This window comes from Pelodiscus sinensis, chromosome 10 (genome assembly GCF_052426305.1).
Source record: "Pelodiscus sinensis isolate ZL-2025 chromosome 10, ASM5242630v1, whole genome shotgun sequence".
In the NCBI taxonomy this organism is placed as follows: domain Eukaryota; kingdom Metazoa; phylum Chordata; order Testudines; family Trionychidae; genus Pelodiscus; species Pelodiscus sinensis.
Window position 1 is genome coordinate 5,924,831 of NC_143061.1, and position 23,929 is coordinate 5,948,759.

A 23,929-nucleotide genomic window follows, 5' to 3' on the forward strand; every position below is an offset into this window, starting at 1 on the left:
ATGATCAAGCGATTTGTCTCCTGCCATCCCTCTCCAGCCTCTGACAAACAGAGGTCAGAGAGACAAGGAAGATACAGGATCACTCCAACTGGTAGGGCCCAACCAGGTAATTTTTCATGGAAAGGGGGAATGTTGAAACAGAATTTCCCCCCACACAAAGGAGGTCTATTTAAGATGCAAAGTTTTCAGGCTGTTTGTCCTTGGCTGGCATGAGATACCCAAAAAAGAGCCAGAGACCCCAGGGAGAAAAAGATCTTCCCTGGCTTGGAAGTTTAGCCAAAATAAGAATAGTTTTAGGATACGTTTGCAATAAGCATTAGTGTGTTAGAGCGCGCGATGCATTTGCCTTTATTTTAAATTTGTAACTCACTTACAAATGTAAGTGCTCTGTCCATTTTTGCTTGCATAAAATCACTTGTATGTACTATCAAGCCCAGGGTAAACACATGTGACCTGGGGGAGCCATCTGGGTGTACATCCTCCTTTCGTTGTTAAATGGGGCTTGTGTGAATGGTTTATTTGGGGTTCAGATCCCAGCTGGAGGTGGGTTTCCTGGATGCTCCGCCTGAAACGGCCTTCTCCTCAGAGCTGAAGAGTTTCAGTGTCTGCATGGCTCTTGGTTGATCACCTCCCGTCACATCCACATTTCCAGATCATGCATGTTGAACAGCACTAGTCTCAGTACAGATCCTTGGAGGACCCTACTGTTTACATGAAAACTGACCATTTATTTCTACCCTTTGTTTCCTATCTTTTAATCAGTTACCAATCCACGAGAGGACCTATCCCATGACAGCTTACTTTGCTTAAAAGCCTTTTCTGAGGAACCTTGTTAATGACTTTCCGAAAGTCCAGGTACGCTTCATCCACTGGATCACCTTTGTCCACATGTTTTTTGACCCTCTTACAAAATTCTAGTAGACTAGCGAGGCATGATTTCCCTTCACAAAAGCCTTATTGAATCTTCTCCAACAAATTCTGTATAGCTATGTGCCTGATCATTCTGTTCTTTACTATAGTTTCTATCAGTTTCCTGGTGCCAAAGTTTGGCTTACTGGCCCAGAATTGCCAGGATCGCCTCCAGAAAATCAGTATCACATTAGCTTTCCCGCAGTCCTCTGGTACAGAGACTGATTTAAGCAATAGGTTCCATAACAGTTAGTAGTTTGGCAGTTTCATATCTGAATTGTTTCAGAATTTTGGGGTGAATCCCATCTGGTCCGTGGGAATAATTACTGTTTAATGGATCGATTTATTCTAAACAGGGTCAGTCCTAACCAATTGGAGGCCCTGGGCGATCACCCGACTTGCCTGTAGGGTTGCCAGATGGTTTAAACAAAATACAGTAGACTTCCGATAATCCAGCACCTTTGGGACCTAGGTGGTGCCAGATTATCGGATATGCCGGAGTATCGGGATGTACTCTGGCGGGGGTGCTGTGACGGGTCTGCCGGACCCGCACTGTGTCCAGGAGCTGGGCGGAGAACGGCGAGGAGAGAATCCTCAGCTATTTTGCAGGAAGGTGGGGGAAGCCCCGTGCCGCTGCCGAGAGTTTCCAGGAGGGGAGGGGAGGGGAGTGGGCTACCCACCCCCAGACTGCAGTAGTTATCCCCAAGCAGGGGGGTGAGGGGCGGCGCTGCGGGACCAACCTGGCAGCACCTCAGCTGCTCTGCTCTGCAGCTTCCCTAAGTCTGCCGCTCATCAGTTTCAGCAGCGGCAGCGGCAGACTTGGGGAAGTGGTGTGGAGCAGAGCAGCTGGGATGCTGCCGGGTTGGTCCCGCAGCGCCGCCCCTCACCCCCCTGCTCGGTGCCCGGCAGCATCCCAGCTGCTTTTGCTCTGCAGCATCCCCAAGTCCGCCGCTGGTCAGTTTCAGCAGCGGCAGCGGCGGACGTGGGGAAGCGGCACGGAGCAGCTCCAATTGTCCGGCTGGCCAGAGCACTTCCGGGTTCCAGCTGGTGCCGGACTATTGGGAGTGCCGGACCTCTGGATGCCGGACAATTGGAGACTTACTATACTGGACAAAAGTCTGTCAAAATTTGCCCTCCGATATCTTGGATTCGGGAGGTCAAGCTGAAATGTGGTTGCGGCCTGCCCCTAAGACTGGCTCTGTAGGCAGCCCCTTGAAAATGGCGGCTCCGGGTGACCACCTGGCTCGCCCACCCCTAAGATTGGCTCTGATTCCCAACATGTCAATCAGCTCCGCCGAGGAGATACCTAAAACGAGCAGCTGAAGTTTGGGAATCTCCCTCCCGCCCTCCACAGTGAAGACGGAGGGAGAATTCATTTAGCTTCTCCACTGTGACGTGCCCGATGCAAACGTGTGGACACTGACTCAAAACAGTGGGGCGGGGGAGAGAAATCATTTGAGCCCAACTAAGGAGAATAGCTGTGGGTTTGTTTTAATTCTCAAGTCAAGTGACAATCAGCTCATGCACTCTAGAGAGACCCACGGCTAGAAAACCCCCCGAATGCGGCACCGAGTAGCTGCCGATGTCGGAGGAGGGGCAAGGTGGTGGAAGGAAGAAAGAGAAGTGGAGCGGGTTCAAGAGAGCATCTGCTGCGTAGCCAGGCAGGCGCTAGCACTGCACTTTGTGTCTGGTGTTAGCAAAGGGGTAAGAGACGTCTCTGTGGTAGGACGGGTTGGCCTGTTCATGTGGGAAGGGCGAGCGATCCTCCACGGCCCACGCAGGAGCCAGCCTGGGGAAGGGTGAGTCAGCCCCACACAGCCCCTCTTCCTCCTTCTCTGGGGATGGAGTAAAACCAGCCCCCCTCTGCTCCAGCCAGGCCTTGGTAGCCCAGCCAGGCCCAGGCCCTGTGGCTGGCTCCCTTTGGTTTATTTACAGTCCCTCCCTGGAGGCCGGAAGGAGAACACGAGGGCAGCTGGCTGGTGTGTATCACGCTGAGCGCCCCACGCCTCACCAGGGGTGCCCAGAGCTGCCAAGGCAGACGCATGTCACAAGCTCGGGTGGCTAGGAACGTGGTGCGGCTGGAGGTGGGTGACGCTGCCACTCGAGCGGGTATTGACACCCTCAGCTCCAGCGCATCCGACCCAGGGGCTGCTGGGGAGCTCCCGCTGGGTATCTCTCTGCTCTGCCTGGCCCCCGGTAACTCTCTAGCTCGCCTTGCACAGCGGGCTAGGAGTGCAGAGCAGGGGCAGGAAGAGGTGCGGTGCGGGCGGAGTGGGGGTGAGGCTTGGGAAAGGGAGCAGGGCCGGCCCACAACATTTTGGCACCTGAGGTGGGGAGCTCAAATGACGCCCCCTCGCTTGGGCCAAAATTGAAAGGTCTCAATTTTGCCTTCCTCCTGTTCTACTCTCATGGCTCTGCTCTGCTGCCTACCCCAATAAAGGAGAACTACATCTGCACCAGCAGCAGACACAGTGGCGCCCCCCCCCCCACAGTCTGGCACCTGAGGCCGCCGCCTCAGTTCTCCTCATGGTAAGGCCAGCCCTGAAAGGGAGTGTGTGTGTGTTGGGGGGGGGAGGTGGCGGCGTGGAGCAGGAGTAGGGCCTCCGGTGGGGGTGTTGTCCCGGGTTTGGAGCATGGGGTGGAGCTCGTCCCAGGCCCCGCACTCCCCTAGGGCCAGCCCCATGCCATGGCGAGTCTGGCCTATGGAGGTGGGGGTGGAGATGATGCCAGGGCAGTGCTGGCAGGCGGCACAGCGACAGAGGAGACATAAGTGAGTGACTTGACACAGGACGCGGCCGTCCCAACCCTCGCTCGGTCCCTGTATCCCACCAGCAGCCCGACTCCCCGGGAGACCCCGGCGGTGTCCTCAGGGGAAGGACGATTCATGCTTCATGGCGTCCTCCCCCTCTGCGCCCAGGTCCTCCTCCCCCACGTTGGACAGGGGCAGCCCGTTGCCGGCAGGCAGGAGCTCGCACACTGTGCTGCGGGTGGTGGTGCGGGTGACGCTGGGCGAGTACTTCCTGGAGCCTCGCCTCCTGCGGCACATCACCTCTTTGAACATCTCCCGGAAGCGGGTGGACATCAGGTTGTAGAGGATGGGGTTGGCGGCCGAGCTCAGGTAGAAGAAGACCCCAGAAGTGATGTGGACATACTGGAACATGTGCAGCATTGGGCCCGTCCAGTGCGAGATGAAGCTCCAGACGAGCCGGTCGGTGTGGAAGGGGGCCCAGCAGATCCCAAATACGACGACCAGCACAACTGGAAAGAAACAGAGGAAGAGGCATTACATGGCCATCGGTGGGGAGCGGGGCTGGTTCTGTGCTTTGGGCCCTGACAGTCGCTGATCTCATGGGACAGGTTATTTCCTGCCTCGTAGTCTTTGTGTTCGCTGCATTAGTTGATGAAAACACCTGTCCTGCCCTCTTTAATGCCTGGCTCACATAGGACAGCAAAGGTGGCCTATGGATTAGGGTAACCAAGGTTCAATTCCTGGCTTTACTACTGAGGGATAACAGCCTACTGATACCATCACTGGATGCATCTGGCATGCATCTGACGAAGTAGGTCTTTGCCCATGAAAGCTTATGCTCCAATACATCTGTTAGTTTGTAAGGTGCCACAGGACTCCTTGTCGCTTTTGCAGATCCAGACTAACACGGGTACCCCTCACCTACTTGACATCACTGAATGGAACTCCTCCTTTGCCTTGAAGGATAAAGATCGGTGGAGTGGCAAGTTGTGATTTCTGTGCCTGCTGCCAACGACCCATCTGCAAGCGGCTGGTCTAACCTCTAACTTGCCACCCCAGGGTAAACACCCGTTTCTTGCATGGTGATTAATTTACTGCCGCTTTATGATTCCCTGGAGCTGGCATCATACAGCCATGGAAAGGAAACAGGCCCTTACAGTGAATGGACATAAACCTACAAAGGTTTTTGTGCCTGCAGGATTGAAAGAAAGTCAAAAAAGAGGCAGGAGGTTTTTGGTTGGTTCTGTCTGGCAGGCATGTCATTAGCTCTGCATTTTTTCAGATATGTTCTATTGATTTATTTTAATTAAGGGCAAGACATAAAAATAGGAATGGATGGCTGGAAAATACTACAGTGATGAGAAAGGAAGGAAGGAAGGAAAGGTATGAGGTTGCTCATTGCAGTGGAAGGACATTGATTTTATGTCGTGACATATCACTAGCCATCACGATATGCCACATAGCAGTTCATTAGTTTTGCATCCTAGTCACACGGTGTCATGAATAGGAACTGCTAAGGAGAGTGACTTACCTGGAAAGTGAGGAAAGGGTTAGGCTACTCTGGAAATGCACCTGAGGGAGGGGGCTTTGGGCATTCAGCCAATGAAATGCAGATAGGAATTTCAAAACAAGAGAGGGTTTTTTCCCCTCTCTTCCTTTGTTTTGTGATCTGAGCAGTTTTTCCCCAGCTAACAGGAGAGACGGGCTTTCCCAGGAATGGATTCCTTGAAATGTGTAAGTAGGGAAAAGTTTAGCTAGTCTATCAGGTTTTATTGTTTTCATTGTTTGGGGGTTTGGAAATCATGTCTGAACTGGTTAATTGTTCTTCTCTTTTGTAACTAAGGATTAGAGCCCTTCAATTTCCCCTGAGTCTAGTTCACTCCATGGCTTTTAACACCCAGTCATTTACTATGCTTGCAACAGTAGTCTTATTTTGATAATAAAAGTGTTTTCTTTTTGTTTTGATTAATTGGTATTGGTTGATTTTTGTGTCCTTAAACTACATGCCTAAGTTACCCGGGAGAAGCAGAGCCCTGTTGTTCTCTGCAGATTCCGTCTGTTTGTTTTCTCAACTCCAAGCAAAACGGAGGTTGGGGCAGGGGAAGAGTTTTGCCTCAGGGAGGGGGATTCGAGTGACCTCTTCCCTGGTAAAGGGCTTCTTTTATATTTTTTATTGACACTTGATGGTGGCAGCAAACCGCTCGTCTTTCTTTTTGGGTCTCAGGGAAACTGAGACTGGACAAGTTTGTCGCTGGGAGTTACACAGAAAGGCTCTTACAGAGTTTATTCTGCTAGCCGACCCCCATATCTGCACTCCAAGTGCCAGGTTGGGGAATTGAGCCATGACACCTGGTTTGTAACATTGCACAAGGCAAGAAGCGTATTCAGTAGGGTTTATAAACTGAAGAGTTTATCAAGAGTTAACAGAGGGTTAGCTGTTTTACTAAGTGGCGAACCTGCTGTAGAACCCAGCAAGTCGCCAGACTCCTTTATAACCATCTCTAGTGCATCCCACACCTGTCTGTAATGCCAACCCTCTGTTAACCCTTTATTTGTAAATAAACCCCCAATAGTAAGTATGACTCAGTTCTTCCCAGCCTCCACTCTCTATAAAAATATTAAATAGCTAAGAGCAGCCAGAATGGGTTGGACCAAAGGTCTATCCAGCCCCGTGTCTTGTCTTCCTACAGTGGCCAATGCCAGGTGCCGCAGAGGGAGTGAACAGAACAGGATAACTTTGGGGTGATCCCTTCCCTGCCATGGACCACTCTGTGCCATTTCCTGTAGCTGCTGCTCCCTCGGGCCCCTCTGAGTTCTTGGACTTTCACCCTGGCTCCGTGACTCTTTCCCCGTCTGTTCTTTTTGCTTCTTTCTGGCTTCCCTCTTTCTGCTGCCGCCCCTCTCCAAGCCAGCCCTTGCTAACTGTGATCACACTGACTGACTTTGCTCCTTGCCCCGTCTCCATCCGTCGTCCTGCCTCCAGGGGCTGTTTCCCTGTCACTTCTCCCAAGCTCCTTGGCAAACACCGCTCCTATCCCCTCCAGGGCTGCGGCTGTTGCCCCAGGATACGCCACAGGTAGAAGTCAAGTTCCTGGTCTCCGAGGGTTTATTTGTCCTGGTTAAATACACAGGTCTGGCACAGTGGAGTACAGAGCAGCCTTGTTGCTCTCCGGGCCCATAGAAGAGCTGCTGACCTGTGCATGGATTCCCAGGCTGGTGACCGGAGCCAGATCGTCAGTCCTGCGCCTTCACAGCAGCTGTCAAGGCTGTTCCCTACTCTGGCACGATGAATGCAGAAGTGGGGGCCCACAAGAGCTCTCTAAAACCTCTGGTATAAAAACTCCTCCCCCCAAAAATCCTAATACCCAGATTTTGGGGAAACCGCTGCCACCACCCAAGTAATTCCAAGAAAACCAGGGAAGAGATCACTTGGGAAATCTCCTCCCTACGGTAAAACTCTCCCCATCCCGCAACCTCCGTTTTGCTTGGAGCTGGGAAAAACAGAGGGGATTTACAGACAACAATGAACTCCGCCCTTGTAACTAGGCACTGAGTCGTAAGGACACAACAATCCACCAATTCCGGTTAATTAGAAAAGAAAACAAACCTTTATTATCACCACAAAACAAAGCTACCGTTGCAAGCAGAGTAAAGTGGCTAGATCAGTGGTTCCCAAACTTTTCAGTATCATGCCCCCTTTTTGATTTTTGAGACCCCTCCCCCCCAAAATAGCAGCAAAACTTGTTGAGCAAAAAAAAAAAAAGGAACTGACCGGGGCCAAAAAACAAAAATAGCAGCAAAACGTATGGGGGGGAAAGACAGGGGAGGGAGCTGGATTGCCTCGCACCCCCCTGGAATTTCTTCACCCCCCCCCCCCCGGGGGACATGCCCCTCAGTTTGGGAACCCATGGGCTAGATAGAAAGAGCCACCAATTGATAAAGATTCTCAGGGAAACCTCCTGGGCAAAAACTTAGTCACAAAGAAAAAAAAAACCACGTAACAAGCTCAGCCATTATTTCCAGATCCCCAAACAAGGAAAACAACAAATCCAGACAGACTCTCTCAGCTTTTCCCTGCTTACGCATTGTAAGAAGTCTGGTCTTGGCGAGAGAAGTGTCTCCCATCTCCCTCAGTCTTGGAAGAAACTGCTCTGAATCTCGAACAGAGAAGAACGCCTCTTCCAGTTTGAAATTCCTACCTGCATTGCTATTGGCTGACCACCCAATACCTGGCTAGCTACAGGAGACATTAGTTAACCCCTTAGTCACCGGGTGCTGGTCAGCAACTCCTGATTATGATAGCAGCTCGTGGGAAAACCTGGCTCCCATCTTTGCTCCCCCTGAGGCCTGCCAGCTACTGAACATGCTGGTGCTGGCCAGGCCTTCTCTTGTGGGAGGCCGGCAGCCTCCTGCCTTCCCTGCCCCGGCAGCTGGGATCTCATGCCCAGCTCCATGCCAGGATGTGCCCAGCTCCTCCCGGCTGTGAGCTGCCTGATGCCAAGGTGACCAGCCCAGGTGGCAGGCTGAGGCAGAGCCAGGCAGACTGCAGGGAGTGTCCCAACCTGGGGCGAGGCCATACCCCCGCTATGTCCCCTCCCTGGCATAGCACCCCAGAGAGGCGCCAAGCCCCCCAAAGCCCAGGCCGGAAGGCGGGACGTGCCTCCGGTCTCTGCAAGGTGGGAAAGGGTTACGGCACCGCGTTCTCCCTCCTCTGAGCCCAAATTGGGCCTGGGGCATTGGTAGATGCTGGACGCTGGGCTTAGCCTTCCCTCTCCACGTCCGGCGCTTGCCAAGAGGCTGCCTCCAGTTCCAGGGGACTGCGGGGTTTCCCCGGCCTCCTGCTCATCCCCTCCCCAGTTCTTGGGGACGCCACTGGGTGTATCTGAGGAGCATGGTTACTATGCATGGAGCCCTGTCAGGGCGCCCGGCGCTCGCTTCACCGGCCGGGCATGGGGCAAACAGACAGCGCCCTTCAGCCGCATACACTGGGCAGAGGAAGCCAGGGAGAGATGGGGCTTGGGGCAGTCTCCGAAGGAGGCGGGCAGGGAGCTGGTGTGGCCAGCAGGAGGGTGTGTGGAGGAGACAGGAAGGAGATAAGGTGGTTTATAGGGAGAGGCAGGGGCAGTAGGGGAATAAAGGGCCGAAGAGCAGGGGGGAGAGCCATGAGCCTGCAAAGTCTGGCGGGGAATGGACCCTCCAGTCGCTAACCGCCTGGGCTGGATGGAGGAGGCACCAGCGACCGTGGCTGCACCAGCGACCGTGGCTGCGGGCATTGTGAGCCAGGCCGAACACCCCCCTCATCCAGGCCCCTGCGCTGATCCTGTGCTGGGGAACAAGCCCCATCCCACCCCCACTTGTCCCCGCAGGTGTACAGACCTGGGGCCCGGGCTCTAAGCTCCCTGTGACCCCGTCCTTCTGGCCACTCCTGTGCCCGCACCAAGGGGGGGCAGGGAAATGCCCCCCCCATGCCCCTCACACACCTATGCCAGGGCAGCTGGCTCAGAGGGCATGGCTGGGCTCCACAGCCTCAGGCAGCGCGGACCATGGGGCGTAGGTCTCTCCCCTGCGACCAGACGTGCACGCCGCCAGCAGAGCGGGGGAGGAGCGCGCCAGCCCCCCCGCCCAGCCTGCCTGGGCAGCGCCAGGCCTCCTGGGGGGTTGAACTCCAAGTGAACGGGTCCTGCTGGCATTTCACTCCCAGGGCTGTTCCTCTTTCCAGCAAAGCTCCCGTCCCCAGCTGCAGCTGAATGGGCCCGGGGAGGGCGGGCGGGCGGAGGCAACTTGGAAGGGAGCCTCTCCCTTTGAAATGCACCGTCCTGGGAGAGGCCGCACCCATGCCCCACGAGGGGCCGGCGGGGCAGGTTGGCTGGCACCCCGCGGGTGGCAGGGCCCCGCATACCAGGTAAACTCCCGGCTGCTCGTGGGTTGGCGGCAGAGCAGGAGGGCAGAGAAAGGAGTTCAGGCCTTACAGGCAGGACAGAAACGTGCCAGCTAACCCGGACTTCGATTAGGCAGGGCTTGCTCGTGCAAGGCCCCCGTAGACCACGCTACTGTCCTGACCACTTTTATTTCTAGCGCCCCTTTCCCATGGGCAGTAGGTGAAGGCCCAGCTGGGGAAGGCATCCGAAGCCCCGCCCCTTCCCCCCAAGGCCATACACCTCCCCACCCAAGACCATGTTCCTTCCCAATCTTTTCCCTTCTTATTCCCCAGCCAAGCCCCCACGTCTAAGCCCCGCTGCGAGTGGGGGCTGTCTCACGGTGCGGCCCCAGCCTTCCCCGGCCACCAGAGAGCCGCATGGCTTGGTTCCAGCCCCTCCCAGGCAGCTGAACAGTGCCGGCAGTTTTTGGAAGGCAATGCCTTTCCTTGCCTGCATTACCCACCGCCCATGCCTTTTCCTCCCCGAGCGCATCGCAGACAACGAGCAGGCGGCAGATTCCATGGTGAGGGGAGCGAGCTGGCTGGAGCAGACGGAGTGAAATGCAGCTGCTTCTGAGGTGGAGCCCTGGAACGATGCACTGCAGAGCAAGGGGACAGAGAGACATTGGGGCCCAGGCCACTGGGACAAACGGCTGTTCTGATGAGGAGTGCTCTGGCATCAGGCATGTGCCGAGCAGACGGGAGTCTGGTTCTTCTCTCCTCCACAGGATGGCGCCAGGGACTCAGACCCATGGCGGGAGGGCGAAGGGGGATCGGTGTTCCCAGGGGGTCCAGGAATTCCAAACCTAGTGCCCAGCCTGCTCCTCTGGTCACCTCTGTTGGGAGAGGGAGCAATGCATTCTGGGACACGTCATCTCTGCGGGCTGCACCTTGGCCTCAAAGGAGGGCCAGGCCCACGAAGTGTTGTGGGGAGCTGGCAGGACAGCAGCCATGCCAGTCTCCCAAGTGCCTGCCTGCCAGGACGCAGGGCCCCTGGGGCCCTTTCATCCCTCCGGCAGCCCCCTGGGGGTGTTCTCACAGCCACATACACTACAGCTGCCCCACGGCACCGGCCCCCTAACAGAATCAGAGAAATGTAGGGCTGGAAGGGACCTCGAGAGCTCACCTAGTCCAGCGCCCCGAGGCAGGGCTAACTGCGACGCTATCCCCGACGAGGCCTTGTCGAAGCTCCTCTTCGAAACCTCCAGCGAGAGAGATTCTGCAACCTCCCTGGGCAATTTATTCCAGAGCTTAACCACCCTGACAGTTAGAAAGATTTTCCTAATGGCTCACCTAAATCTCACTTGCTTCAATTTAAGCCCTTTGCTTCACGTCCTGTCCTCCGGGGTTAAGGAGAACAATTTATCGCCGTTCGCCTCACAACCACCTTCTACACACTGGAAGGTGGTTATCCCCGCCTCAGGCTTCTCCTCCGGGCTAAACTAACCCAGTTTTTTCCCGTCTGTCCTCGCACGCCGTGCTTCCATTGCTCGCCCCTGGACTTTGTCCCATTTGTCCACTTCTTTCCCAAAATGGGCCACCCAGAACCAGACACAATCCTCCAGCTGAGGCCTTTCCAGAGCTGAGGAGAGCGGAAGAATCACTTTTTGTGTCTTACATACAGGGGGGAAAGGAACGTACGATTTCTGACAGGTACTGTCCTATCGCAAGCCACGTCCCTGCCAGCTCGTTAAATAGCTCCCTGCTGGCTTTTGCCGCAGCTCAGCCAGCTCCTGCAGGAACTGCGTGCCTAGGGCTCACCTGCTTACTTTCGTCTCCGCGTATGCACCCCCCTCCTGAAAATACATCCCAGCTTGATGAGTCTCTGGCTACGTCTACACTGGCCCCTTTTCCGTAAGGGGCATGTAAATTTCACCTATCGTCGTAGGGAAATCCGCGGGGGATTTAAATATCCCCCGCGGCATTTAAATAAAAATGGCCGCCGCTTTTTTCCGGCTTTTAAAAAAGCCGGAAAAGAGCGTCTAGACTGGCCCCGATCCTCCGGAAAAAGCGCCCTTTTCCGGAGGGTCTTATTCTTACTTCAAAGTATCTGTATGTGCACGAATGAGTCGCGGAGAGCCGCATCCACATGCGCGGATGAGGAGACCTGCAGCTATAAAGCGTCTATCTGCAGATTTGCAGGGCTCCAACGACAACCCCCAGATCCTTTTCTGCAATGCACCCTCCCAGCCAGCCATTCCCCACTGTGCACGGGTGCAACCAATTGCCCCTCACTCGGGGGAGTGCTTTGCACGTGCCCTTCGTGCATTTCTTCCTCGCTGTTTCACGTCTCCAGTTTGCCACCGTCGTGCTGAACCCTGAACCTCACTTCCAAAGTGCTTGCAACCCCTCCCACTCTGCGGCGGGGAAGAAGGGAGCAGGTTCGCGTCCGACGCCGACACAGTGCATCGTGGGATGGAGGTAGTGCGAGGGGAGCCGGCCAAGCCAGGGGGCTGCAAGGCGTGTGGTTTCTCAAGGGACGGGACCACACTGCAGACAACGCTGCTGCAAGCTAGGCTTGAGTTAAACCCCAGACTCTCCCAACAGGCTGAGGCTTGGGACAGCTGTTGCAGGAGGACCCGAGGCCTTGGGCAGGCACGGTGATCCCAGGACCGTCCCCGCCAACACTTCTTTGCAAGGCGAGCCAAGTGCCGGCCCGCAACTGGCTCTCTGCACAGCAAGGCCAGAAGAAAAGGGGTTCGCTCCCCCCGCCCCGGCGTGTTGCTCTGCTCTCCGGGAGCCGCGGGGGAAGCAGCCATGGAAGGACGTGAGGTCTGGTTAAGCTCTCTCCCCCGTCTCTTGCCAGGGCTGCTCCACACATTCCCCTGCCACGTGGCTTTGCTTCTTGGCAAGCACGGAGCCTGCGCTGGGCCTCCAGCCACAGTGCTGCAGCCCGGGGAGAGCACTGTAGCGCCGCGGAGAGACACAATGCGCTCCCTGGCTTGGCCTCCCCATGGGCATCGTCCCTGGGCAATAGTTCCTGCCCTGGATCATGCCTGCGCCTCAGCAAAACCCTCCCACCAGCCAGGGCCTCCCTGCAAGCCTGGTGTGTTTATTAGCCTAATGAACCAGCTCTCAGTTAACGGAGTCATCACCGTCCTGACCCGGAGAGTAACGAGCAATTGGGGAGCTGCCGGTTCGGAGCTGTTTGCTCCAGCCTGTTGCCAAGTCTTGGCTGGTGAGTGCTACTGTGACAAAAGCCATTTTCCCTTGCTGAGTGCCAAGCTGAGCCCAGCCAGGACCATAGCAGGGGTCTTTCCCGGGACACATCCCTGCACACGCAGCAGCAGGGCAGGTGAAAAATAGGGATATCAGCAACTAATCACTAGTCGACTATCCGATAAGCAAAAGCATATCGGATAGTCAACACATCAGTCGATTAGTTGCTTCCCCCCATTGCTGCCTCTATCAGAAAGAGGCAGTGGGGGGGAAGAAGAAGGGGTGCTGGGAGGAGCCGGCTTAAAAGCCGGTTCCTCCCAGCCCCGTGGGGAGGGGGGATGAAGGCACAGTGGCAGCATTCCACCTTTGAAATGTACAAGAGCCCCAGCAGAGGCCCCACATGGCCCCGGGCTCCACTTGGCATTTCAAAGGAGAAGCGCTGCATGGCACTTGGGGCTCCACATGGCGTTTCAAAGGGGAAGCACTGCATGGAGTTCGGGGCTCCACATGGCGTTTCAAAGGGGAAGCACTGCATGGAGCTCGAGGCTCCACTTGGTGTTTCAAAAGGGAAGCACTGCATGGAGCTCGGGGCTCCACTTGGTGTTTCAAAGGGGAAGTGCCGCATGGAGCTTGGGGCTCCACTTGGCGTTTCAAAGGGGAAGCGCCACATGGAGCTCGGAGCTTGGTGCTCCACTTGGCGTTTCAAAGGGGAAGCACTGCAGGGAGCGTGGGGCTCTACTTGGTGTTTCAAAGGGGAAGCGCTGCATGGACCTCAGGGCTCCACTTGGTATTTCTAAGGGGAAGCACCGTATGGAGCTCGGGGCTCCACTTGGCATTTCAAAGGGGAAGCACCGTATGGAGCTCGGGGCTCCACTTGGTGTTTCAAAGGGGAAGCACCGCATGGAGCTCGGGGCTCCACTTGGTGTTTCAAAGGGGAAGAACTGCATGGAGCTTGGGGCTCCACATGGATTTCAATCTGTGAAATGCACGAGAGCCCCTGCTGGGGCTCTTGTACATTTCAAAAGCGAACGCCGCGCAGCACTTCCCCCTTTGAAATGTAGCAACAGTCGGGCAGGCGCTTGCTACTTTTCAAAGCGGAAGCGCCCATATCGGCTAATCGATGGAAATTCCATCGACTACTGGATGAGTTGATTCATCTAATGTTAACATCCCTAGTAAGGAACCCACATATCCTCTGGCACCTGATTCCAGTATTCCAGTGTGAGCGGCGCCCAATCACACTGGGAACGTTTGATGCCCACTTTCCCCAGCTGCACAGGGACCCAGGTGAGACTCGGGGCCTGCTTGGTCAGAACTTGCCTGCTGCGCACCTCGCTCTCAAATAATCACGCTGCAGATCTCCGCGCAGGGGTGGTGCCAAACCCGCCAGTCCAGGAACGTAGCGCGGCGCTCATCAGTGCCCCTCTACCTGCAATTCTGCTAATATGCTGCCAGCGCACTCCCACCCTACAGCGTGGCACCCAGTGCCTCCATGCTACTCACTCACCGCCTCACACAGTTCCTGCAAAATCCCTCCGCCGGGGTGGGGAACCTCAGGTCCAAGAGCCAGGTGTGGCCCCCAGCTTGCCTGGATCCGGCCCTTGAAGCTCAGGCCCCTTCCCCAAGTATTGGGGAGCCTACACTGGTGCTCCAGCCCTCCTGCTGCCCCACCCCAGGGCTGGAGCACACAAAATCTACTAGACTGGCCCCCCAGGCTCTGGTGTGGGAGGGGAATGTGGGGAGCGCCCTTCTCCTCCTCAGCTGGGGGCCACAGCGAGGTTTTACTTTTGCTTCTCACTTGTGTGTTGCCCCCGACTAGTTTTTCTGTGGGTCACCAGCTCCCACCCCAAAAGTTCCCCGCCCCAGGCATGATCCAGACCAGCAGCTCCTTGAGACAGGGCGTGGAGCCTCTCTCATTCCGTAAAGCGCTGTGCATTCTGGGGGCTTTGCCCCGGTAATCCCCAGGCTGCACCCCCGGAATGCCTGTGCCCCACAACATGCTCTCGCGCCGGGAGGGCGACCAGTGAGCAAGCGTGGGACTGGGATGGGCAGTAGGCACCTAGATATGACAGAGCCCCTAATAGCGAGGGTGTCCCTGTAAAAGTGGGACGTCTGGTCCACCTAAACCCTGTATACCCTCACAATGCAACACCAGCACTGCACGCATACAGGCAACAACGCTAAGAGATACACACACACACACACACACACACACACACACACACACACACACACTACAGCCAAAGGGGCCAAGCGTCAGCTGGAATAAGTCTGAGCCCGGCTCTACTGACATGCACAGACTAGGTTGATGTCCACCCTGGCCCAAGCCACAGGCGTTACACAGGGCGGGGGTATCTACGTACAGGCCGACCGAGGGGCTGGGTTTGGCTCCAGATGGCTGCGCTCCCAGAGCAGGGCCCTGGGTGGGGGAAACGCTAGGGAGCTGGCGGGTGCTGGGCAAAGAAGGGCAGGGGCTGGGGGCCACACGCTGTGCCCCAGGAGGAAGCAAGTCCCATGCCAGAGAGGCCCCCTCCAGGGCAGCTTTGTGGGGCTCCAGGGGCAGCCTTCACCCCCACCCCAGCACCACACACCCCCTCCCACGAGGCTGCCAGGATTGTGCCTGAATCTGTCCAAGAGCTGCATTCCCAGCACTCCCCAGGGAGCTGGGGACCTGCCGTGGGGCTCCTAATGCCCAGCGTCAGCCAAGGGGACTGAGCGGTGTAGCTCTCAGAGGGTACGTCTACACTAGTCCCCAAGTTCGAACAAGGGAGGCTAATGAGGGCGACCGAAATTGCAAATGAAGCGCAGGATTTAAATATCCAGGAGGAATACCAGCTAATTCGAGTTAGGGCTTTACTTCGAACTCCCGTTTCACTGCCGTGTGTAGACGCGGGCAGTGATTCCGGGCTAGTCAATTTCCAAAATGGCGACCACCCGGGAACATGCTAAGGAAGTGTGGGATATTTAAATCCTGCACTGGATTTGCAATTTCGGTCGCCCTCATTAGCCTCCCTAGTTCGAACGAGGGGGCTAGTGTAGACATACCCAGAGCCTCACTTAGCAAGGGCTTATGGGGGTCTCCCTGCCTTTGCATCGGCCTGGCTGCAGCCTGGAGGGGGCGGCCAACGCCATGTCACCCGGAGCTCCCTGGCTCAGATCCCCAGGCTGGGTCCTCTCCAGAAGGAGGGGAGGATCGCTGGAGGGGATTTCTCCAGCGCGTGTGCTCCTAGGGGCTGTGGATGAGCCTGGCCAGTTCCAATCTGCAGCCCCCTTTGCGATGTCGCGGAGTGGAAGGGCCACGCAGTTCCCCTGGAAGCCCTCGCTCGGTCCGGCGTGGGACACAGGGTGCCGGCCCGAGCCAGCCGGCGGGGATACCTCCCCTGCCCTGGGTGACGCAGGCGCCGGCGCACGGGGCCAGCGTCCGAGGGCGGCAGCCAGGCGGAACCTGGCGCTGATTCATGAGCTCTCCCCGGTCTTGCCCCCTGCCGCCCTCCACTTACACAGCATCTTAGTCACCTGCCGCCTCCGGAGGGTCTTCTGCTGGAGGCGGATGTGGCGGGAGTCGCAGCCCCCGCCCACCCGGGCCTCCAGGCCTTCCAGCATCTTCTCCCTCTTCAGCTGCAGCCCGATGAGCAGGTAGAGGACGCTGATGGTGCCCATGGGCAGGAAGAAGAAGAGGATGGTGGTGATCTGAATGACCAGGTTGTAGATCAGGCGGGGCTTCACCAGGGTGCAGATGGCCGAGTCCGGCACCACCCCTCGGCCCGGCACGTAGAGCATCTGGACGCCGTGCAGGCTGGTGTTGGGGACGGAGCAGAGCCCGGCCAGCGCCCAGACGGCGGCGATGACCCGCTTGGCGTGCCTGCGGGTCACGACGTACTTGGCCTTGAGCGGGTGCACCACGGCGATGTAGCGCTCCACGCTCAGCGCCGTCACGTTGAGGATGGAGGCGAAGCAGACGGCCTCGAAGAGCAGCGTCTTGAAGTAGCAGCCCCCGGCGCCCAGCAGGAAGGGGTAGTTGCTCCACATCTCGTACAGCTCCAGGGGCATGCCCAGCAGCAGCACCAGCAGGTCGGAGACGGCCAGGCTGAAGAGGTAATAGTTGGTGGGCGTCCTCATGACGCGGTGGCGGGCGATGACCAGGCAGGTCAGCGCGTTGCCCACGGCCCCCACCACGAAGATCAGCAGGTAAGTGGCGCAGACGGGGAGGAAGAAGCTGGACCGCCGGGGGCCCAGGTATTTGTCCCGCAGCTGCTCCACCGTCAGGTTCAAGTCCTTGGGGTCGACGTGGCTCAGGGCGGAGTCCGGCTGGCTCCGGTTGCACAGAGCCTGGTAGTCGGGCTGCGTGGGGAAGCCGGGGTGGGGCAGGTCGGAGCAGTTGCGGGAGGGATACATGGCGTCCCGCTGCAGAGAGACCAGACTGGATTAGAGAGACGCCCTCATACCACCCTCACAGCATCCTTGGGCGGGACGAGACCTCAGGAGTCATCGAGTCCAGCCCCCTGCCCAAAGCAGGACCAACCCCAACTCCATCATCCCGGCCAGGGCTCTGTCAAGCCGGGACTGAAACACCTCTAGGCATGGAGACTGCACCCCTCCCCAGGGAACCCAGCCCAGCTCTTCCCCGCCCCCTAGGGAAAGAGTTTGTCCTAATATCCAACCGAGACCTCCCCCACTCATAGGCATCCGGTAACCTAGGGGGGGGGGGGCTTTGCCTTCCCAAGCCGCCAGGCCTGGCCCCGCCCACACTCCGCCCCCTGCCTGCTGTAGGCGTTCTGGGGGCAGAGTGTCGCTACCCCCAACACTCGTCCTCCCAGTGTTCCGAGGACCTGGGAGGCTCGGGGTGCTCAGCTTCCTCCCTTCCCGGTGCTCCGTGCGCCCCTCCCATTTCTTCCCCTCCCCATGGTAGTGGGGGGTGTGCACATGTTCAGTGTGCTGCCCCACCTCCTCCCCTCTCTATGGTGGGGGCGGGGCCTCACCAAAGGGGGTGGGGCCTCACCAGAGGGGGCGGGGCCCCAGCTGCACCAAATGCCCATGCCCCTTAGAACCATTGCTCCTCGTTCTGCCATCTGCCACTACTGAGAACAGCCTCTCCCCATCCCCTTTGCAACCCCTCTTCAGGGAGTCGAAGTTTGCTATCAAATCCCCCCTCACTCTTCTAGCTGTCTAGGATGCTGACAAGTGGCCAGTGGGTGGAAACAGATTCTCTGCCCTACAACACTGCGGGGCTGCAGTGGTGTGATGTCCAACCCGGGCCACGTTAGCCCGACCAGTGCACCCTCCTCGGGATATGGACCGCGGCTAGCACAGCCTGCTGTACCCAGCGTGGGACCCCCGGCCCGGCTTGGCCCTGCCAGGCTGTAAGCGGGTAGCCGTGACGCAGGCTGGCGGACAGCGGCTGTAAGGGACCCATGCGACATCCCTGCTCTGCCCAGCATGGTGGGAGGCAGAAGGCTAGAAGGCCCGTGGGGGCCCGTGCGGGACAGCGTGGTTGCTCCACATCTCATATTGCTTCAGCAGCATGCCCAGCAGGTCGGAGTCTCAGAGGGGTGACTCACAGTCATGCTGCCAACCAGCTAGGTCCAAATGTGGCCCTTGATCCAAGTTTCCAAAACCGAGGGCCACGTGCCAGGGAATGTTGCTGGGCGGTTGGGCTGGATGGACCAGGCTGCACCACTGACATGCCAACTAGGCGGGAGGGTGGGGAGTTAAAACTTCCATCCGCATCCAAACCGCCCCGTCTCTGTGATCCCGCCTCCCAGGCCTCACTGCTCCCTCCACCCCTGCCTCTCTGAACCCGCTCGCGTCAGTCCAATCTAGGGATGGAATAGTGCAGCCAATTAACCGATTAACCGATAAGCAAAACCGTATAGGTTCATGCTGTATGCTACATGCATTTCCCTCCCAATAAACTGTTTAGCAGGCGGGCCAGCAGCCCGGCTCAGTCCTGACTTGCGATGGGTCCGGGACCTGCCCCCGCTGCGGCTCTGCATTTAAAGTATTAGGAGCCAGGCGGGCAGGCAGCCCGGCTCAGTTCCAGCTCGCACCAGGTCCAGGAGCTCACACTCCGCCCCCCTGGACAGTGGCTGTTGCCACTCTGCACTGCTGCCTCTTGATCAGAGGCAACAGCACAGGGCGACAGGTAGTGGGTCGGCAAGGGAAGCTGCTTTTTAAACTGGCCCCCTTCGCGGACCAGTTCCCACCTAACACCCCGCAGTGCTGCCTCTGATACAGAGGCAGCAGCATGGAGTGGCAGGAGGTTCCACGGGAGTGAGGCTGGAGCGCACTGGCTACTGACCCCGCCCCCAGGGACTATAGAATAGTCGAGTAACCAATAAGAATTCATGAGGTTACTCGGCTATTCAGGTCACCGATATTTAACATCCCTAGTCTAATCCATGGTTTCCTCTTAACACCCTTCCTCATCCACCCTCCCAGGAGCCAGGCCAGGCAGAAGCAACAAGCCCAAATTTGCCTGTCCCCAGCCGACCTGGGGGCTTCCCGAACTTCATTACAAAGAGGCGCTCCCCCGGCAGCTAGAGCCTGCTGTATTTCCTGAACCCCCCGTGTGAAGAACGCCAAACACCCAGGCACAGCTCAGCCACAGGGGCTGCTTTTGCCTGGCTCCGGAAAATTGTACTTCAGTCTCTCCTGTCTCTCGGAGTAGCCTTCCCACTAGGGCTGCGTTATTCAAGAGGCTCAGCGTCATCTGATAACCCATTCCAGGGCTGCTCTGGTGCTCTGTCGCCGTCTCTTTCCAGCAAAGCTTCTCGGCAGCTGCTCACAGCTACTCATTACAAAAGCCATTACCAAGAGATCTTGGCATTGGAAAAAGTTCAGAGTAGGGCAACAAAAATGATAAGGGGTACGGAACGGCTGCCATCTGAGGAGAGATTTATAAGACTGGGACTGCTCCGCTTGGAAGAGAGACGACTAAGGGGGGATATGGTAGAGGTCTATACAATCATGACAGGTGTGGGGAAAGTAAATAAAGAACTGGTATTTTTTTTCCTTCTCATTACACAAGAAGGAGAGGTCACCAAATGAAATTCATAGGCAGTAGGTTTAAAACAAGCAAAAGGAAGTTTTTCTTCACACAACGCACAGTCAACTCGTGGAACTCCTTGCCAGAGGATGTGGGAAAGACTAGAACTTTAACAGGGTTCAAAATAGAGCTAGGTAAATTCATGGCGGTTGGGTCCATCAATGGCTATGAGCCAAGATGGGCAGGGGTGGTGTCCCCAGCCTCTGTTTGTCAGGGTTGGGAATGGGTGACAGGATGAATTGTTTGATTCCCTGTTGTGTTCCCTCCCTCTGAGGCACCTGGTGCTGGCCACTGTGGGCAGACAGGATACTGGGCTAGATGGACCTTTGGTCTGACCCAGTGTGGCCGCTCTTATGTTTACGTGCCACTTGGCAGGTCCTGGCAGAAGAAGTTTTTCTCCATGAGGACATTCTGCCTCCCGCTCCCCGTTCTAAAGGCAAGAGTGAAGCCGGGATACAATTCCACAGTCCATCCGGAAAAGCTCTGAGCTTCCCCCAGTTCAAACCTCCCTAGCTGGGCAGAGGAAATACTGGGACAGCCATAAACCCGTCCTGAGGGAAACGACTCCTCACCCAGGCTCTGCAGGGGACAACTTACGCGTGGCCTGGTGCTGCTAGATTAAGAGCAAACCCCTGGGCTGCACAGACACCAGGAGTCGGGCTTTGCCAACTTAACCAGCAAGCTGGAAGAAAAGAATCTCTGGTGCTTTCAACTTCACTTCCCCGTCCGTTCGGAGCCTGCCTGCCAATTATCCCGCCTCGCCCTTCCCTCGCCTTTCGCTCTGGGATCCAGATGCCGCTTGGCAGGGTGGGCACCCCTTGGCAACTGACGCCTTTCACTCTGCGAGAGGCGCGTTGGCGCCCTGGCGAGCAGCGCGCCCTCAAGATGCTCCAAGTAAAATCAAGTGATTGTGAAATCATCCCCCAGGTGAGAAGCAGGCGAAGGAGCCTGTCACTGATGGGGGAATGAATCCAGTTTGTATTTGTGCTCGGTGATGGAGGAAATGTAAAGAACTCCGCTCCCGTCTCGCTGATGGTCGGCTAGACCCCGGGAGGCACATCGCCTGCATGGGAGATGCCCCCTCTTCAAGTGACAGATGCAGAGATTTCGCCTCTCTGGACAGGCAGGCTGTGCCTGCCACGTTAAACCCACCCGCTGCTCGCAGCCAGCTCAGAGCTCCAAGCAGAGTCCGATTTAACAGCCCAGGAAAGTTTAATCCAAGAGGGGTCCCTTAACGCTTTGCAGGATTCTGATAAAACAGTCACATCCACAAGCTTACACGCCTGCCTGCGTCCCCAAGTCTTTCTTCAGAACCTCTCTCTGGCGTCTGGGTAGCCATCCATCTCTCTTTGTCCGTACCCTGCTCCTAACGAATCAGTGCATATCTAGCTTCTGTCTGACTACCCGGTACCTCTGGGTCTCTGATACCTGTCTATCCAGCCATCCGTCCATTGGGGATTTGTATCCATCCCTTCACACTGCCCCTGTGCCTGCTCCTGGGGGCTGTACTTTCATAGTTTTGTCGAATCCGTCTCGTCGGTTCCAGCCGTCCTACCCCAGCCTGCCGGCTCACCTCGCCCTGCTCCGGTCCACGCGGCTGGCTAAAGCTAGAGCAAGGTTTTACCCTTGCCACTGCTCCATTTTCCAATTCTGCCCCTCTGCTTGGCACACGCCCCCCCACCCTCCAAGCAGTCTGCTGTTCCCAGGCCGGGGGTGTCTAGGCTTTCTCCAGCGCCTCGGGACGCGCCGCAGACTCCTGGGCACTCGACGCTCCCTTGCTTTCCCATCCCCACAAAACCATGCACAATCCCGATTTTCCGAGGGCGGAGGGGGAGGCTCACCTTGCTACGCAGCCCGGCTGGGGAAAGACTTCCACAGGCTCCGGGCCCTGCTCATTTTCCAAGCTCCCTCGCTGAGTTTGGAGGAGGCGAAGAGGAGACGGCTGAAGTATTCACTCCCTGGTAGCGCTGGGGCGTGTGAGCGTGTGACAGACTGGAGGGAAAAGCATCAATGAATGGGGAGGCTGCCTGCCTGGGGGTAGGGGGGGCCGGGCTGTTGGGAGCTGCCGGCTTTTCAAGCACCACCAGGGGGCATTGCAGTCCAGCAGGTCCTCCCCGGCTAAGCACAGCCACCTGGCTGGGGAAGGGGGGCTGTGCCCGCTGGCAGCCAGCCCCATGGAGCCTTTGGCCCATGCAGGGGACCTGTGAGACGTGGAGGCAGCAGGCAAGGGCAGAGGGAAGGACCGGTCGCTAGGAAGTAGCATCTCTCCCTGGAGCGGATCAGTCCCCGGACAGGGTAGGACCGGGTGGTGCATGGGACTTTCCGGATCGGGGCAGGGCCCCCTCTAGGCTGCCTTTTCCCCCCCCCAGGGGCTGTGGCTTGAAATGCATCGGGGCCCATGATGAAGTCAGAGGGATCCGGGGCCAGCCAGGCAGCCTGTGGGGAACAGGAGCCAGGAGCCGATCCCGACGTGCATCCTGGCTTGTGGGATCAGGACCTTCGCTCCCCCGGCGTGGGACTCGACCCGCAAGCCCCTGCTGTGCCAGCCTGGGACCTGCCCCGCCACAGCGCTGCGGCCCCTCAGTCCTGACCCACAGCTTCCTGCCTGAGCTCACTCCCTCTCCTGGGCCTGCGCAGATTACAGTCCTGCATGCCCCCTGCACCCATGTTTTCTGGCTAGGAGCAGGGGGCTGAGACCCAGCGGATCCCTGTCCCTTGCAAGCCACGCCGTGCCACAGGGGACGTGTCCCCTCGGCCCCCCAGAGCACTGCTGGGAAAGTCCCTCATCATTCCTAACCGGATTGACCCACCCTGGGCCCCCTCTCCCAGCGGATCCGACAGCACCTTATGAACTCAGCACCACCAGCCCCGTTTCGTGCTCCCCCCCGCCCCGCCGTAGTGAGTGGTCTGCTTTTCAAAGCGCTCGCTGTGGACGGAGGCAGCTGTCTTTAGGCACCCACCCTTGAACAGCTTGACCTTTGCCACGATGGGCCTCAGTTTCCCCAGTTGGTGCAGTGCAGGCAACAATGATCTAATCGAGTGGTTCTTGGACTACATTGGTTCACGAGACGAATTAATGGGGGGAGGAATTCGTTGTTTCATTCCCAACAATGCTGAGAGAGAGAGAGAGAGAGAGAGAGAGAGAGAGAGAGAGAGAGAGAGAGAGAGTATGTGTCTGTTTGTTATGAGAATAATACAATAACCCAGCACAAGCTGATAACCAAATTGGCCAGTGACACAGCAGAAGCATCCTGCGTGGTTAATAACCGGGACCGGTTAATAAGTAAACCACGTTTTGTTTTAATACCCTGGGCTGCACAGAGCTGCAGGAGACACATCAAAGAGCCCCTTGTGGTTTGCGAGCTGCAGTCTGAGTCTCCCTGATCTCACCCCTAGGGAACGCTGCCTGGGTTGGAGTCTGTGGGGTGCATGGCCGTGTCCCTAGGGCGATGATTAGCTGCCCAGCAGCAGGGGGGGGGCTCATTTGATGAGATGGGAGGCTTGAGCAGAGGGCTGGGATGGGGGGGGGGCTAAGAGGCTGGATGTGCAGCCTGTACGGCGGCGGGGGGGAGGGCGGATTTTCTATCATTTGTTTCTATAAAGATTTTGGCAGGCCAGGCAATGTCCCTTCCCGGGCAGGACAGAGTGTGTGGAGCCGGCAGCAAGGATCCCAGGCTCTAGGTCAGGAGCTGGGGGGTGCTGCAACCTCCCCCCACATGTGCACCCCTAATTCCTGCGTCTATGCCCCCACAGGTGCTCAGTCCAGATGGCGCTGAGGGACCCTGGCCGTCCGTCCCAACAGACATTGCGGCGGCAGGAGCTTGGCTGCTGAGGCCAGGGACAGCCCAGAATCCTCAGCGAGAGGCGACAGACCAGGCATTGCCCGCTTCCCTCCCCTGCTGCCCCTGTGCCACGTAAAGTTCTGGGCTGCGGTCACCAGGCGAGCAGCAAGCAGAACAGGGCAGAGGCAGGCCCCCGTCTGGCAGCAGAAAGGGAGCGCTAGCGTGGGTGGAAACAGCCTCTGTGCCCGGCCCCCTCCCACCCAGGCAGGGCAGGCCAGAGTGCATTGCCCCAGGTCGCTCCGGGCCTCCTCCAGCCCACGGGCTGAAGAGGGAGGTGTAGAGAAGCCGCAAGGCTGCTCGAAATGACA

General features: G+C 57.5%; 1 protein-coding gene across 1 annotated transcript; it reads right to left on the reverse strand.

Annotated features, from left to right (window-relative positions):
* Positions 1-1,815: 1,815 nt before the first annotated feature.
* NMUR1 (neuromedin U receptor 1) lies at positions 1,816-21,771 on the reverse strand. The gene is made up of 3 exons (XM_006112383.5): positions 21,621-21,771; positions 16,235-17,138; positions 1,816-4,167 (listed from the first exon to the last, which is right to left on the reverse strand). Exons 2-3 carry the CDS (start codon positions 17,127-17,129, stop codon positions 3,776-3,778), a joined length of 1,287 nt encoding a protein of 428 aa, XP_006112445.3. The 5' UTR covers positions 17,130-17,138; positions 21,621-21,771; the 3' UTR covers positions 1,816-3,775.
* Positions 21,772-23,929: the final 2,158 nt, after the last annotated feature.